The sequence below is a fragment of the Mesocricetus auratus genome, unplaced genomic scaffold (assembly GCF_017639785.1).
Source record: "Mesocricetus auratus isolate SY011 unplaced genomic scaffold, BCM_Maur_2.0 Super-Scaffold_100676, whole genome shotgun sequence".
Classification (NCBI taxonomy): domain Eukaryota; kingdom Metazoa; phylum Chordata; class Mammalia; order Rodentia; family Cricetidae; genus Mesocricetus; species Mesocricetus auratus.
Window position 1 is genome coordinate 99,951,814 of NW_024429266.1, and position 16,312 is coordinate 99,968,125.

Here is a 16,312-nt window from a genome sequence, read left to right on the forward strand (position 1 = left end):
ATTGAAAATGGTAGACGGATCAGCCAATAAACAAGTACATTAACCAGACTCGGAAAGATAAATCTCTCCCTCTCATTTGCAGTCCTGCCCTCCAAAGCTTAAGAAGTGAGAAGATAACCTGAAGAAACCATATCTTGCCTTCCTAACAAATGCACAGTGCAAAGTAAATCTCCTGTATAGGAATGGGCCTGAAATAAATATGCTCAAAGGTTGAAATTACTTCTTTCAAACTGTTTATAAATTTTTGGAATACATTCCAGAAACTATTTAATTTTTGCTGACATATGATCCAAGTAAATGAAAAAGTTTCACAAACGTTATCTCATTGAAAATGGCAATCAGCAGGCTGGAGAGATGGCTCAGAGGTTAAGAGCACTGGCCTCTTCTTTCTGAGATCCTGAGTTCAATTAAGCTGAATCAAATAGCGGCTCCCAACAACCTTCTGGCATGAAGGCATACATGCAGTCAGAACAGTGTATACATGATAAGTAAATAAATCTTTAAAATAATGACTGCCAGCTTTTTCACAGTTTTGCAACAAAAATTTCTTTGGACTGGTTTTGGTTCTTCTGAAAGCCCCAAGGTGTTTATGATTTTGTTTTCTGTAGCTGCAACCAAACACAACAAGCAAAAGCAACTTTGGAATGGAAGTGTTATATTGATCTTGTAGTGACAGAGGGTTGGAGCCTGTAATGGTAGAGCAAAGGCAGGCTGCCTGAAACAACTAGAAGCTCATATGTAATCTACAGTCAGGAAGCGGGGAGAATATGCTATGAATATTAGTGTTTTTCCAAATCTCAAACTTGATTACAAGGACAGATATTCACCAAAATTCCAAACCTGTAACTAATCATCAATCTGTACACCAATGGGACCAAGTTTCAAAAAGACTATTGGGCCATTCTCATATGACACACCACTACAATTATTTTCCATCTAATACCTTAGACAAAGTAAAAAGCCAAAGAATAAACAAAACTAACCATATAAACAAAAAACCAAAACAGGCATTATTGCACATATTGTAATGATTTCTTCCTTTATATAGTAAAATATTGGGAGTTACAGTTAAACTTCTGCAGGTCTAACAATGTGTCTTTCCACATTAAAATACTGCATTTGTTAGTTAAGTCTCCCCTATGACAAACATATTATCATTTACTCATTTGTATTTCTGTGTGTGTATTCGTTTGGAAGTGTGGATGTGACTATCAGGAGACCTCTTTCAGGAAATGGTTCTTTGCTGCCACCATGTAAGATCCAGGAAGGTAACCGAAATAATCACGTTTCTGGCAATAAAATATCACTAGCTGATGCATCTCATGCCCCACTCACATTCACCTCTCATACCTCACAATTGAAGCAATTCGACCAATCAGTGTCACACAGCTAACGGTGGGGCAAGTTCTACATGCCACGCTTTTCACTGTGAGATCATTATCCATAGTGGGGCACACAAAATCGGAAGGACTCTACTGAAAATGACAATCACTTAAAACTTCATTTATTAGAAACACTTTTAACAATTTCCCACATTCATTTCAAACATAAAGGCTTGCACCAGTGAAATAAATGTTTGGGCATAAGAGGAAGTATTGCTGCTAAAACATTTTCCAAATGCATACCCCTGTAAGGCCTGTCTGTAGGATGGATTCTTGAGAACATGCTGGCAGCAGGAACTGGTGAAGGCTTTGGCACATTACTTAGATGCACTCTTTTTTTTTTTTTTTTTTTTTTTTTTTTGGTTTTTCGAGACAGGGTTCTCTGTGGCTTTGGAGGCTGCCCTGGAACTCGCTCTGTAGACCAGGCTGTCCTGGAATTCACAGAGATCCGCCTGCCTCTGCCTCCCGAGTGCTGGGATTAAAGCCGTGCGCCACCAACGCCCGGCTCTTAGATGCACTCTTGCATTAAACTTCTTTCCAAGGTCAATTCTTGCATGTGGGTCACAGAAATATTGATTGGTCAAGACTTTTCCACAATGCTGACATTGAAAATGTTCCTCACATGTGCGAGGCCTTTTATTCTTGATGAAATCCCAAGAAAAAAGAAACAGTTTTCCAGATACTTATGAAGAAAGGCTTTCTCTCCAGTGTGAATGTTTTTACTGCCCTTGTGCCAATTGGAACTATAGAAGGCTTTTCCACAATGCTAAGAAGCATTAGGCTACTGACCAGAGTGCTTGAAAGCTTTTCTACACTGCTAAAAAGCACGAGGTTTCTCTCAGTGTGACAACTTCCATGTCTGTGGGGACTACTGGAGTCACTGAAGTCTTTTCCAAAATGCTTACATGAATAATGCATGTCTTTTGAGTGAAAATTTTTACAGTTGTAAAGATCACTAGACTGAATGGTTTCCCACATGTTTTACACAAAAATTGTTTCTCTCCAGTGATTTTTTTTCATTCAAGTTTGGATGTAAAAGCGGTAAAAGATTTTTCATAGTATTTATGTACATAATGCTTCTATCTAGTATGATTCCTTTCATGCTTCTTATGATAACAGGACAGGCTGAAGGCTTTCCCACAATGCCTGCATGAATAAGGCTTCTCTCCAGTGTGAACCCTTTCATGATTCTTAAGACTACTGGACAGGCTGAAGGCTTTCCCACAATGCCTGCATGAATAAGGCTTCTCTCCAGTGTGAACCCTTTCATGATTCTTAAGACTACTGGACAGGCTGAAGGCTTTCCCACAATGCCTGCATGAATAAGGCTTCTCTCCAGTGTGAACCCTTTCATGATTCTTAAGACTACTGGACAGGCTGAAGACTTTTCCACAATGCTTACAAGCATGAGGCTTCTCTCCAGTGTGCGTTCTCTCATGATTCTTATGAGTAGTGGAGTCACTGAAGGCTTTTCCACAATGCCTACAAGTATAAGGCTTCTCTCCAGTATGAGTTCTTTCATGAGTCTTATGATTATTGGACTGGGTGAAGGTTTTTCCACAATGTTTACATGCATAAGGCTTCACTCCAGTGTGAATCCTTTCATGTCTGTTCAGATTATTGGAGCAGTTAAATGCTTTTCCACAATGCCTACAAGCATAAGGCTTCTCTCCAGTGTGAATCCTTATATGTTCCTTCAGATGACTGGAGTTTGTAAAAGTTTTTTGACAATTCTTACAAGCATAAGGCGTCTCTTTTGTATGAGTTTCTTTATTATTCTCAAAATGTTTTGCATTTTTAAATGTTTTGCCACATTGCCTACCATTGTAACTTTTCTGTCCAATATGACTTTTTTCATGGTTGTAAAGGTCACTGGAATCAATGAAGGATTCTTCACAGAGCTTACATACAAACTGTTTCACTTCTTTATGGATTCCTTCATCGTTCTGAACATATGTGTATCCCGTTAAGTCATTGTCATTGAGTGTAACTCCAGTGTGAGTTCTCTCCTGAGGCTGATCCAAACTGAGACTTCTACAGGCTTCATTATATTCTTGACTCTCACAGGGTTTCTCCTTGGGAGAAGTTTCAAGTACTTGAAGTAATTCAGAATGATGGATATTTTTCCAATGTTCCTGATGTGTAAAAGCTTGGGCCGTAGCTTTCTTACGTACAGATGATGTCCATGTACTTTGTTCTCTGATGTACCCATGTGAGGATGAATGACCAATGATGTTTCTTACATGCAGTGGGCTTTCACATACTCTTTCTCCAGGATGAAAGTCTTTATTGACGATATTCTCAGTAATATGTTCCTGGTTTTTATCACACTCATAGTCACATGCATATCCACAGTCTTTATCAATCGCTTGAGTCCTGCAAAAATGAGGAGAGAATTACTGTAGCCATGGGAAATGGTGGAGGCTGGCTTATGCACTGCCAAAATAATATTATCCTAGAGACACCACAAGAACACATTCCCTGTGAAGGGCAATGGAGACCATATGTAAAGACTCTGTCATATGTAAAGAAGTAGAGTGTTGAATTTACTTCTATTAGAATTAAGAAGTTGGATCACGATTTGGAGGCTAAAAATTTTTTTGCTTTTCAGTAATGCAGACTTTGATGACCGGCAAGCTTGGAGGGCACACCAGTTCCTGTTACTCATGGTCTGAAGGATATCTTGCCTCTTTTAGTCTTCTGCCATTTAAAAAGGTTTTTAGCACAAGCATTGTGTACATAGATACACATGTCCAGGTGCAAAGCAATTTATATGCATGAAAAGATCGAACATGAAGGCAAAAGTTGTGGTGTTAGTAGACAATCATACAGTCAGACAAAGTGGGGAAACACTGTGACGTTTTGACATTCAGAATTCTAAGCCAGTGTTGGTTGTTAGTTATGAACTGCATGCATCTAGGGCCATCAGAGAATGGGTTCCCTCAAAGAAGAAAATGACTCAGACTGACTTGTAAATGAGATTAAGGGAGCATTTTTACATTCCTCATTGGTGAAGGATGCTCACACTATGATGTGCATTGTGGCCTTGGGCAAGAGGGCATGAGCTATGTAGGAAAGGTATCTGCGGGTTACTTTATTCAAAGTGACACAAACAGGGACACACATCTGAGAAAAGGGAACCAGAAAGGAGTCAGCAGTTTATCAGGTTGACCTTTCGGCTTGTGTGACAGCATTTTCTTGGTCTGTGATTGAGAAGACATAATTCAGGCCCCTGTGTGTGGTAACCCCCTAGACAGGTAGGCAAGGGTTGTATGAGGCAGGGAGCTGAGGCAGGGATGAGGAGCACCCTGGTAAGCAGCATTTCTCCATCACCTCTGTGTCAGTTGCTGACTACAGGTTCTTGACCCCCTTGAGTTCCTGTCCTGACTTCCCTTCATAATGGGACTCTGACAAGATTGGGTAAGTAAAAATAAGCTCCACCCCAGAGGTTTTTTTTTTTGTCAGCGCAAATGAAAGCAAAAATCACAGCACTTATATTGTATAGAAAGATGGCAAATACTTTTGAAGTTCATGTGGAGTAAACCACTGATAAAGTTCTTTCAGAGGTTAATGTTACATGACACATTTGTGATGTTAATATGTTACAAAGATGAGATACTCAAATACTGAATGGCACAATCCAATGCTCTATTATAGAAATTTGTGTAGAGAACATTATTCATTTAACTTTATTTAGATATTTTGGTAGGATCAGTTGTCCTATGATGTGTAGATATGTGACATCAATTCCATTCCTTTGAATATGAATTACCCCATGTTAATGCTGAGGTCTTTGCAGTCCTCTTCAATTTTTTCTTCTACTGCTTCTTCTAAAAGAAAATCCAGAGAATACAGTATGACATATTTATATTCAACATAAAAAGTATTATACCCTATCTCTTTTGACAAGGGTTTTCACACCATATTTACCACAAAGTCCCTTCAAGAATTCAAATACCAATGGTACACACATATGTGAAACATGGATGTTGTCTGATTAAATGAACAATGGGAACATGCTGGGGTTTTACCTATGGAGATCAGGTTCAATAATGTCTCCTTCATCACATCTCTGAAGAGCTTCTTCTGACTAGAATCCAACAAAGCCCACTCTCCTGAGGTGAAGTTCACAACCACATCCTCAAAGGTCACTTTCTCCTAAGGGTGCACATATCAGGATGGTTAGTTATAACTGCCAGACTGAGAGGATACAGAATCATCTAGCATATAATTTCCTGAAAACACCTCTAAATTTTCATGTAAATAGGAGTGACTTAATATCTGTGGGATGCTATCTTCATTACTTGATGTAATAAAGGAGACCCATTGTCTCAATTACTACTCAACTGCCCTTAAGAACCATCATGACCAAGCAACTAGTATAAAAGAAAGCATCTAGGGGGACACTGCTTACACTTCTAGAGGTTTACTCAATGATTTTCATGGTGGGAAGCAGACAGGCATATACCTGGAACAAATTCAAAACAATACACACTCCAACTTGAGAGGCAACATTTTGTGAACTCTATAGGAGTTATGCTAATGAAGGGGAGACCTAAGACAGACACAGCTGGACATTACTCTCTTCCTGATTGTGTGTACGGTCACTAGCAGCTTCACAGTTCTGCATTTGTCAATGATACACACCCTTTACCACAAGACAGCAGGAAGTAATTTAAGAATATGACAGCCACATTCCCAATAGGTGGGGTGGGTGATTTTTGGCCATTATATGAGTAGTGGATATCTGCCTTTGTTTAGGGTTATTGGTTATAAGTTGTCATTGATAACATTCAGGAAAAAAACAGTTGAGTAAAGCAGATTAGATTCAGAGTTCATCTTTTGAAACAAGAAGGGGATGCAGATAAGATAGGATATGTGGGTGGATTATTAAATCAATTGTAAAAAGAAAAAAGGCTATACAAATGTAAAAAAATGGTATTGAATCTACTTTTAAACTAAAAACGCAACTACTTTTAAATATTTTACATTTACTTGGAATTTTTGTATATTGATACAAAATTGGGACTATTTTGAACACAAGGATGCATGTGTCATTCTAGTAGTTGCTTCAAAGACAAAAGTACTGAAAGAAATGTCTAGACGGGAGACATGGATCAGGCAGTTTCAGAAACTAGGCCATTCCTGTGTTACTATAATCAAGAACATAGCGTCACTGTGTCCTACATCAGAGAACCTGAAATGATCTTAAATGTAAAGACTTTGAAGTCCCGCAGTGGAGGCAAGGATGTGACAAGCTGACATTTGACACAGAGGGAGCGGGTGGAACTCACAGGAAGCTAAGTACAATGCCCTGTGACAGGAGTGAGCAAGCAACACGGAAACTGAGCAACCTGGACCACGACTGGATGTGGGCTCTGCACACGGTCCTCTCTGCACTGCACCCAGCAACCTGCGGGCATCACTCCTGGAATAAACTTTAGTGGGCTGTTTCTGTACGTGCTTTAAAAGTAGCAACAAGCTAGTTCTTTTAGTAACTATTATGTCCAAAACCTTTTGGATACAGCTGCTGTGGAAATCAGCATGGTGATTTCTCAGAAAATTAGGGATCATCCTACCTCAAGACCATCCCAAGTATACACACAGACTTTGGACTCCCATAGAACAATGTGAGATGCACTCTCACCCTGAACTCTTGGGGAAGGGTCTAGGCCCTGCCCTATATGAAATGACAGACTATGGACACCCCCATGGAGGGCCTCACCCTCCCTGGGGGAATGAGGGGATAACGGGAGGGGGGGTTGGGGGGAGGGCACGAGAAGAGGGGAGGGAATGGGAGAGGGACCTGGAACTGACTTGTGAAGCAACCTTGTTTCTTATCTAAATTTAAACTGGAAAATAAAATATAAAAAAAAAATCAAAAAAAAAAAGACCCTGCAGTACCACTGTTGGTCATATACCCAAAGGAGGAACAGTCACACTATATGGACATTTGACCAACTATGTTCATAGCAGCATTATTCATAATAGCCATATCATGGAAACAGCTTAGATGTCCCTCATCTGAAGAATGGATAAAGACAATGTGGTCTTTACAAGATGGAGTACTACTCAGTGATAAGAAACAATGACATCTTAAAATTCACAGACAAATGGACAAAACTGGAAAAAAACATTCTAAGTGAGGTAGACCAAAACCAGAAAGACAAATGTAGTATGAACTCACTCATAAATGGATAGCAGACATAAAGCAAAAGACACCTAGCCCAAGCTGGACGGTGGTGGCGCACGCCTTTAATCCCAGCACTCGAGAGGCAGAGTTTGAGACCAGCCTGGTCTACAGAGCGAGTTCTAGGACTGCCTCCAAAACAATACTGAGAAATCCTGCCTCGGAAAAAAAAAAAAAAAAGACACCTAGCCCACAATCCATTACCCCAGAGAAGTTTGAACACTCTTCCAGAAACAGATGGAAGCAGAGGCAGAAGTCCACAATGAATAGCTGACCCGAGCTTGTGAGAGATCACTGAGTCGGGTCTGATCAAGGGGGAACCTGTATAAGGAACTAGACTCCCTTAATATAGGCGATAATTGTGGGCCTGGGACAATATATGAGGTCACTGGCAGTGGGTCCAAGATCTGACACTAATGTACAAACTGACTTAGTGGAGTCCATTCTTTATGGAGAAATACTTTGCCCAGCCTAGACACAGGAGGGTGGGAGTCGGGAAGTGCCTTCATCCTGCCTCCAGGAGATGATGGGACAGACTTAGTAGACTTCCTGGGGAAGGTGTTACCCTCCCCGTGGAGCAGATGGGAAGAAGGAAGGAGTGAGGGAAAGAAGAAGGAGAGGAGGGAGGGTGAACTGGGATTGGTACGTAAAAAATAAAATAATAAAGAGAAAGAAAATTAACAGGTGAATATTAAAAAAACCTTTTGGAAAACATGCATAAAATAAATTCTAAAATTCTCAAAACATGAGATCATGTCAGTCAAAAGTCTGGGCAGAATGAAATTGGTCCTTAAGAAGGCCACCCCAAGTTAAGAAGGTATTGGCAACTGAAGGCTTTGGGAGTATACACACTTATTACCTTCAGGAATGTGGTCACTAACATATTGTCCTTACTCTAAGGATGACCACGCACATTTGTACAGCACTAACTGAACTCAGTGGTTAAGAAACACAAAAAGCACAGGGCTGTAGAAATGGCTCAGCAGGTAAGAGCATGAACTACTCTTCCAGAAGACCGGTGGCAATCCCCAGCACCCACATGGCAACTCAAAACTGCCTGCAACTCCAGATGTGTGGGGCCGAGTAACCTCACACAGACACACTGTAGGTAAAACACAAATGTACATACACAAAAATAAGTAATTTTTAAAAGACACATAAAATTAAGAATGGGTGTGCTGGGGATGTAAGGATTAAATATTAAAATATATCACTTACATATAGAAAATTCCCAAGTAAACATATGTAAAAGGTTTTGTGGCTTTTTATTAATAAAGCAATAAGACAGAAGTCCATAGGGCTAGAGCACAGGTAAGCTGGTGAAAAGCTTGCCATGCAAGCCTGAAGACCTCAAACCCTTACAATGGTGAGTGGAAAAGTAAATGCCGATGGATTAAACTGCTGAAATTAGCAAGCAAACCAGTGTGAGGTTGAGTCAAACGCAAAAACATGATATACATAATAAAAATAGTCCATATACTGCCGCAGTACATGAACACCCATGTACATTGCTGCTCTAGCTCCAATAGCTACAAAGAGAATCAGCAGGGAGGCCCATCAGCTGATGTCCACGTAATGGAAATGTGGCACATAAACCCACTGGAACTGTCTCTAAAAGGAACGATACTGAAGGGAAATTTGCTAGCAACTTGACACACCTGGGAATGCAATTCTGTTGAGCCAGGTGTCTGTAGCACATGGCATCAAAGGCTGCCTGGTTTTCTTCATAAGTATTCCCCCGTTAACCTTTCCCTGTATGATCCACAGCTGGACTGAGTGTCGTGGAGGGCATGAGAAAGGTTCCGTGAGCTCTCTGGGTAGGTGGGGTGCGACAGCCATAGCAGCTGCCTGTGGTGTGCGAGGACAGCGGTGGCCACAGCAGGACTGAGAAGGTGAACACAGTGTGGGGAGGAAGACAGGCGTTTGGAGAATCAAGTTTCAGGACTGTGCTTAGCTGTAAATGACATGCGGACTGCAGGAGCACAATGGACAAGGGTCACTGTGTAAAACACCACCACCACCACCACTACTACCAACAACAACAAAAACAAAAACAGGGTTGGTGATGCAGGCCTTGAATCACAGAATTAACTCTTTAGAACAGTATTCTCTGAGTCTAAAGCTAGGCTGATGAACATGGCGAGTTCTAGGGCAATAAATATATTATGGGTGTGCAGCACACTCAAGCCAGCATGCAAATAAGACACTTTTTCTCCAGCAGGTGGAAAGCACACTTTTCACTCCCGATACCTTGTGTCTCAAACCTCTTCCTACAAGCAAACCAGTAGCAGAAGCAAATGCAATTCCAAGTCTACGAAGCTCAGCACAAGACCCTGGCACTTTTGACATTCAGCAAAAGTCAGAACAACTTTCAAAATTCCAATTTTCAACATAAATCTTATCACTTCAATCAAGAAAATATGAAGCAAACTGAAATTTTCCTATTTCTTCACACTGGTAATTTTGACCATTGAAGTCAGGAACACCAGAAAAACATTCTTGCACATCTTCATTTTTAAAAAGGAAAAAACGCAAAATGTACTAGATGAGGTGATAAAGGGTCATTACTAAGCTTTCTGTGAAAATCTCCAACAGCAGGAGGCACAGGGCTGGATTCTGAGGGACACTAGATGGGCGAAGAAGGGGAAGAAGAAAATCAAAGGTAACTCCCTAAGAGCCTGACTCAGCACACACAGACGCCCAAGAGAAGAGAGGAAACTGCACCGTCCACCCAGATGCTGTCTGGACTCAGCATCACCAACCTGCCAGTGCAGCAGAGTCCACATAGGCACAGGTCATGGCAAGCACTCGCCAACAGTGCCAGGGATTGCAGGGAAGCGGCTCCACCAAGACAGAAGGGTGGGGGGTCTCAGGGCTTAAGGCTGCCTGTGGGATGCAAACTTCAAGTGCATATGGGCATAGGCATTGCTGGCCAGATTCCACCTTTCACCGGACTGCACAGCACCAGGGAAAACTTCACAAGGTGGCCCCACACAGCCCTAAAGCAGCTAGTCTCAGACACAAGTCACAGAGGGTTCCAGGAGGACAAGACACAGTCATCCTTTTTACAACTAATATGTCCAAATGTCCTCTTGCATTTACTCAGCAGAACACACAGTTGTCCACAACAGTTTTCAAATGATCCCTAAGCCAAGCAAAGCTTTAAAAAGGTTTCTGGGTAAGCAAATTCTGACAGTGCATACTGCTTATTAGACAGTTCATTTCTTTTTGCAGTATTTTCCCTGGCTGGTTATCTATATTCACCCACCCTAAGGCTGTAATACCAAAACATTTTAGAAAACTTCAGATGCAAGCCCGTGCCACCACTCTTGAGGAGGTAGGAGAACTGTGAATTTAAAGCAATGTGATCAGTTCTGTAGGGTAAGTCGCTGACTCAAAACCAACCAAACAAGCTGGACATGATGGCAAGCACTTTTAATCCATGCAGTCCTGAGACAGAGAAGGAAGACCTTGATTTGGAGGCTACCATGGTTCAGAAAACTAGTTCATGGACAGACAATTCTAAAGAAATCGTGTCTCAAAACAAAACAAAACAAAACAAGCTGGTAAACAAAGAAATCTCTTTAGTGAAAAAGAAAAAGCAAAACCTTAATACATTATTATGCCATTCTGGAATGAGCCTATTACATTTTGGGATTTCACTGCATTGTAAAAAACAATTTTCTATAGATAATCCCTATCCTATGTGCTTTAAAGAATAGAAGCAACCTTGACAGAATGCTGCCTCAGTTTCTTGTTGGGACACTGAGAGGAATTGCTTGACTTATGTCCTTCAGCAAGAATCTTATCAGCAGTTGGCTTGTTCACAGGATGTGTTGCCTAGAATGTCGTATTCTACGACAACAACAGCAAATAAGTTAAGACAGTGCTCTTCTTTGGGTTGTAAAAGCAAGCATTTTCTTGAATAAGACACATAACAGGAAGCAGTTGTCCACTTTTACTCCCAGCACTTGGAGCCTGAAGCTGGCTGATCCCTGACTAAAAACCACCCAGGAAACAGAGTTAACTATAGGACAGCCATGACCACACAGGGAACACTGTTTCAAAATCCAAAAGGAGAAGAAGGTCAGCCTAGCTAAATAAGTAAAGGCAACTGATGGCTGCCAGGCCATAGAGAGTCATTTTTCTTCAGCAGCATAGCCACTAGTAGGTTTCCCAAGGTGGCAAAGATGGCCACAGGCATGTGAAGGTCACTGAGCTCAGTGGGTTAGGAATAAGTGAAAGACATAGAAACACACACGAGAATGAGTTAGGTTTTGGGTTGTAAGGGGTAGATACAATTTATATATATCATGTAGGAAATCACCAATAACATGTTTAAAGTTTTTTGCTTTTTAAATAAGAAAACATTAAAAATGTATATTTGCAGGTCTAAAATAGTGGAAAGTATGTCTAATGCTGGCCATGAAAAACTGGAGGGTATGTGCAAAAGTAAATACTTATCAGTGGTGGTAGCATAAAAAGCTAAGCTTAAAAGCTAATCAGTGTGAGCCCGCCTGAGAAAGAAATAACTGGAAATACCATCTTATTAAGATACCCACCCCTCTCTGGACTTATACTGATAAAACTCCAAAGACTACAACAAATATATGCACCCATGTTCATTGCGGCTGTAGTTCCAAAAGCTAGAAAAAGACTCAAAGCCTGGATCTACATCAGCTGATGTCCACATGATGGAGATACAGCACATGAAAGCGATTTGCTCTCAGCAACAAAGAAAACTGAAATGGAACTTGCATCATTGGATGTAACTGGGAAATGTAATCATATTGAGTCGTGTAACCTAAGGTCACAAAGTCAAACACTGTTAAATCTCTGATACCGGGATGCCATCTTTCACCTTTTGCCCTTTTGTTTCAAAACCAGAGTGAGCAGATAAACAAAACAGGGAGAAGAAATGACCCAAGGGACCTGTAGGTGTTAAGGAATGGATGTACAGGGACAGTAGAACACATGTGCCATCTAAGTAGAGAGGTGAATGTACTTAGAGGTGGAATGTATACAATAAGAATGGGAAAGAGAATACAGGGGATGGTTGGATTATCATGGTTCAGGGTTTCCTCAACACCACTGTGATTTCCATGTCCCTATATCAAAAACAAAGCATAAACAAAAATCTGGCCATGGTCATGGGAACCTTCAATCTTAGAATTCATGAGGCAAGGAGGGTGATGTCCGAGTCCTAGGCTAGCTAACTAAATACAACAAGTTCTAAGGTTACATGAGAAAACTTGTCATCAAAACAATAAAAATGTAATAGATATGAAATGTATATTAAAATCAAAATAACTATACACACAAGCAATAAATTCATTATGAATGTATTGTATACTCATGTCCATTTTCAAATAAAAACTATTATCACCACATCTTTCCTAGGTTTTTTAAATAGTCAGAAGGCCTGCAGTCAGCAAAAACACACAGTCGCCAAAACACATCCTCAGAAGGATTCCCTCAGGTAAGCCAAAGTTTACCAAGGTTTTCTGGAAAGGGCACTGTGACTCTCTGTACTACTCATTGGAGAGTTCATTCCTTTTAGTAATATTGTCCCTGATTGGTCAGCACTACTCACTCCGCCCTCTTAGTCTAAGGCTTCTAAAACTTTAAAGGAAGTACCAGGTTCAAGCCTTTGATGGAAGGCAGACCTCTGTGAAATTAAAGTCATTCAGGGATGGACGGTGAGACCCTGACTCAAAACCAAACGAACATTCCAGACACGGTGCAAGGAAGTCAGTAATTTTAGGGTCGCCAGAGCACTAGGTCCAGGACAGCCAATAGAGCACAGGCTAAAGGAAAGAGAGGTAATGTTGGCATTTTTCCAATGAAATTATGGCCTACAGAATTGACAGTTCCAATCCCTTCTGCTTAAAGCAGCCTACAACCAACCAAGCAGCAGAAAGAAATATATTACCTTTCCATGAAGCTATGTGACAGTCTCGAAGGCCTTTTCAATTCTATCACTTATATCTAGGAAATTCCCTATATGAAACATATTTAAAAGGATGCCTTGGGCTTTAATGACTAAAGAATAAAAGAGAGGTCTGAAGGTCTAGACAGCTAAGCAGTTGGGAATGTGCCATGGACACCTGAGAATCTCACATCATGATCAGGAAGAGTGAAAAAGGGAACAATGACCGCTGACTGGAGTTTGAATCGCTGCAATTAGGAAACAAATCCATGTGAACTTGTCTCAAAGTGGAAAACAGACACGCTGTTCCTCCAGTTATAAAAAAAGTCCACACGCCGGGCGTTGGTGGCGCACGCCTTTAATCCCAGCACTCGGGAGGCAGAGGCAGGCGGATCTCTGTGAGTTCGAGGCCAGCCTGGTCTACAGAGCGAGTTCCAGGACAGCCTCCAAAGCCACAGAGAAACCCTGTCTCGAAAAACCAAAAAAAAAAAAAAAAGTCCACACACTACACTCATGGTCACTGCTGCTCTAGTCCAATAGTTAAAATAATCAGCCTGGATGCTCCTCGGCTGATGTCCGGATGATATAGATGTGGCAAATATGCACATGAGAATCCACGCAGCAATGAAGAAAACTGAAGGGAAGATTTCAGTCAGATGGATGGACTGGAAATTAATCATACAGAGACAGTAGATTCAAGGCCAGTAAGCAGGGATTGTGTTGCAAGGATTTAACCCAAGAATGCATGAGGCAGGAGAGGGTCATCTCTGAGTCCAGGTCTAGCCTGGTCAAAGGCTTTCCAGGCATGCACAGAGAAAAACTGTCACTAAATATTAAAAAAACCAGCAAACAAACTATCAAAGGAAGAAACAATGCTATATTAACAAATTAAAATGAAAATTTAACTACCAACAAGAGTAGTAAACATAAATATTTCTTCAATCAAGTCAAAAATTACACTGTCTATCAAAATCCATCTATCTGGAGGTAAAAGGAGACAGATGAAATATTAATATTTTCCTCAAATGCTAAAATACTATAAAGTGCTTTTTACAGAATTTGCATTCCCAATCCTTCTGTCTGAAGCAGCCTACAGCCAAACAAGCAGCAACAACAAAAACACTGCCAATTCCATGAAGCTCTTTGCCCGTCGCGCCGGCCTTTCACATTCTGCAACTTTTCAAAATTCTAACTGGGGGCTCAAAAGAAAAAACAAATAACAATGCAAACAAAGGGTGAAGCAAATTTAAATTTCTCTCTTTTCTAGACTTGTAGTTTTGAACAACTGCTGTCAGTAGACCTAGAAAAAAATTCTTCCACAATTATACTAACAAAAAATAATAATAATAAAGGAGGAAAAACAAAGATGTGGTTATAAGGCTTACAGACACAGCTCTGAGTAAACTCCACTAACACCAGGAAGCTTGGGGATCAAATCTGAGGGAGACCAGATTGGGGGGGGGGGGGATGCAGCACAGAGGAAAGAGCTCCAAGGAGACGATGAAAAAGCTGAATCAGCCCAAACTGAGGCACAAAGGGGGAAGGGAAACTAAGGAAAATGCAGGAACACACAGAGGACAGTATGGACTCAGCATCGCCAGCCGCCATTGCTGGGAAATCTGAGTAGGCAAAGATTCAAGGGAAGGACTAAACCAATGTGACTGGGAATTCCCTGGAAGCAGTGTCATCAGGACAGAAAAGTGAGGACAAGGGCTCAAGGCTGCCGCCTGTGGGGTGCTCACTTCAACAGAACGTGGGCTCAGGCAAGCCTGGGCCAGACCCCACCTTCCCCTGGAATGCACAGCTCCAGGGGAAAATGCAGCTGCTGGTGCTGCAAAGGAGCTCATGTCCCAAACCCACTGTTGTTAAAATGTTTAGGTTTATCCAGTAAGGAGACACAGACCGTTACTCAACGATCCCATGTGGAGTTTATTGGTGGACGGGGAGGGAAAAGGGGGGTAAGAGGTAACCAACCCGTGCAGAGCAGAGAGAGAGAGAAATAAGATATGAGAGAGAGAGAGACAGAGAGAGAGAGGGTAAGAGTGTAAGAGGGAAAGAGAGTAAGAGCAAGAGAGCGTAAGGGCAGGGGTCAATCCTTTAAAGGGGTCCTTTGCACCTGCGTGGTTCTCACGGAACTCTGGGCTGGCCAAAGTGTTGCTTGAGTGCATCCTGCCAGGTAACAGGGCAGGCCAGCGCAATGCCTGAACCTTTCACCCACCTCTCAGGATTCCAGCAGCCCAAGGCACACTCACCATTTCCTGCTTCTGATGTGTCTAGGAGTCTCCCAATGAGGCCTGCCGTCAGCAAAAACACAGCTAAACAGGTCTTCACTTTACAAAGCTTTTCTAGGAAGAACACTGAGCCTATCTGTGCGTCTCATTGGACAGTTCACTCCTTTTAGTAATGTTGTCCCTGATTGGCCAGCACTACTCACACCGCCCCCTCAGTCTAGAACTTCTAAAACTTTTAGGAAGTACCAGGTTGAAGCCTTTCATGGAAGGCAGACCTCTGTGAAAGTAGTCATTCAGGTATGGATGGTGAGACCCTGACTCAAAACCCATGGAACTTTCCAGACACGGTGGCAGGATTTTTTTTTTTTTGGTGTTTTTTTTTTTTTTTTTTTTTTGGTTTTTCGAGACAGGGTTTCTCTGTGGCTTTGGAGCTGTCCTGGAACTCGCTCTGTATACCAGGCTGGTCTCAAACTAGCAGAGATCCACCCGCCTCTGCCTCCCGAGTGCTGGGATTAAAGGCATGTGTCACCAACCCAGCAATAGCAGGAATTTTTAACTGCAGAGATCCTGATGCATGAGC

The 16,312-nt window shown here is 41.6% G+C and overlaps 1 protein-coding gene across 1 annotated transcript; it reads right to left on the reverse strand.

Moving 5' to 3' along the window:
• Nucleotides 1–1,809: 1,809 nt before the first annotated feature.
• On the reverse strand, nt 1,810–15,858 carry LOC121136716 (zinc finger protein OZF-like). Its single transcript, XM_040737623.1, has 4 exons — nt 15,754–15,858; nt 5,414–5,540; nt 5,155–5,212; nt 1,810–3,758 (listed from the first exon to the last, which is right to left on the reverse strand). Exons 1-4 carry the CDS (start codon nt 15,754–15,756, stop codon nt 2,462–2,464), a joined length of 1,485 nt encoding a protein of 494 aa, XP_040593557.1. The 5' UTR covers nt 15,757–15,858; the 3' UTR covers nt 1,810–2,461.
• Between the last annotated feature and the right edge of the window lie 454 nt (nt 15,859–16,312).

Bases quoted from the DNA above. Each gene is read 5' to 3' on its own strand.
- LOC121136716 (XM_040737623.1), bottom strand. The intron at 5,213-5,413 runs GTAAAACCCCAG...ATTTTCTTTTAG, and splicing joins ATTGAACCTGATCTCCATAG to AAGAAGCAGTAGAAGAAAAA. The intron at 3,759-5,154 runs GTAATTCATATT...TCATTTTTGCAG, and splicing joins GACCTCAGCATTAACATGGG to GACTCAAGCGATTGATAAAG.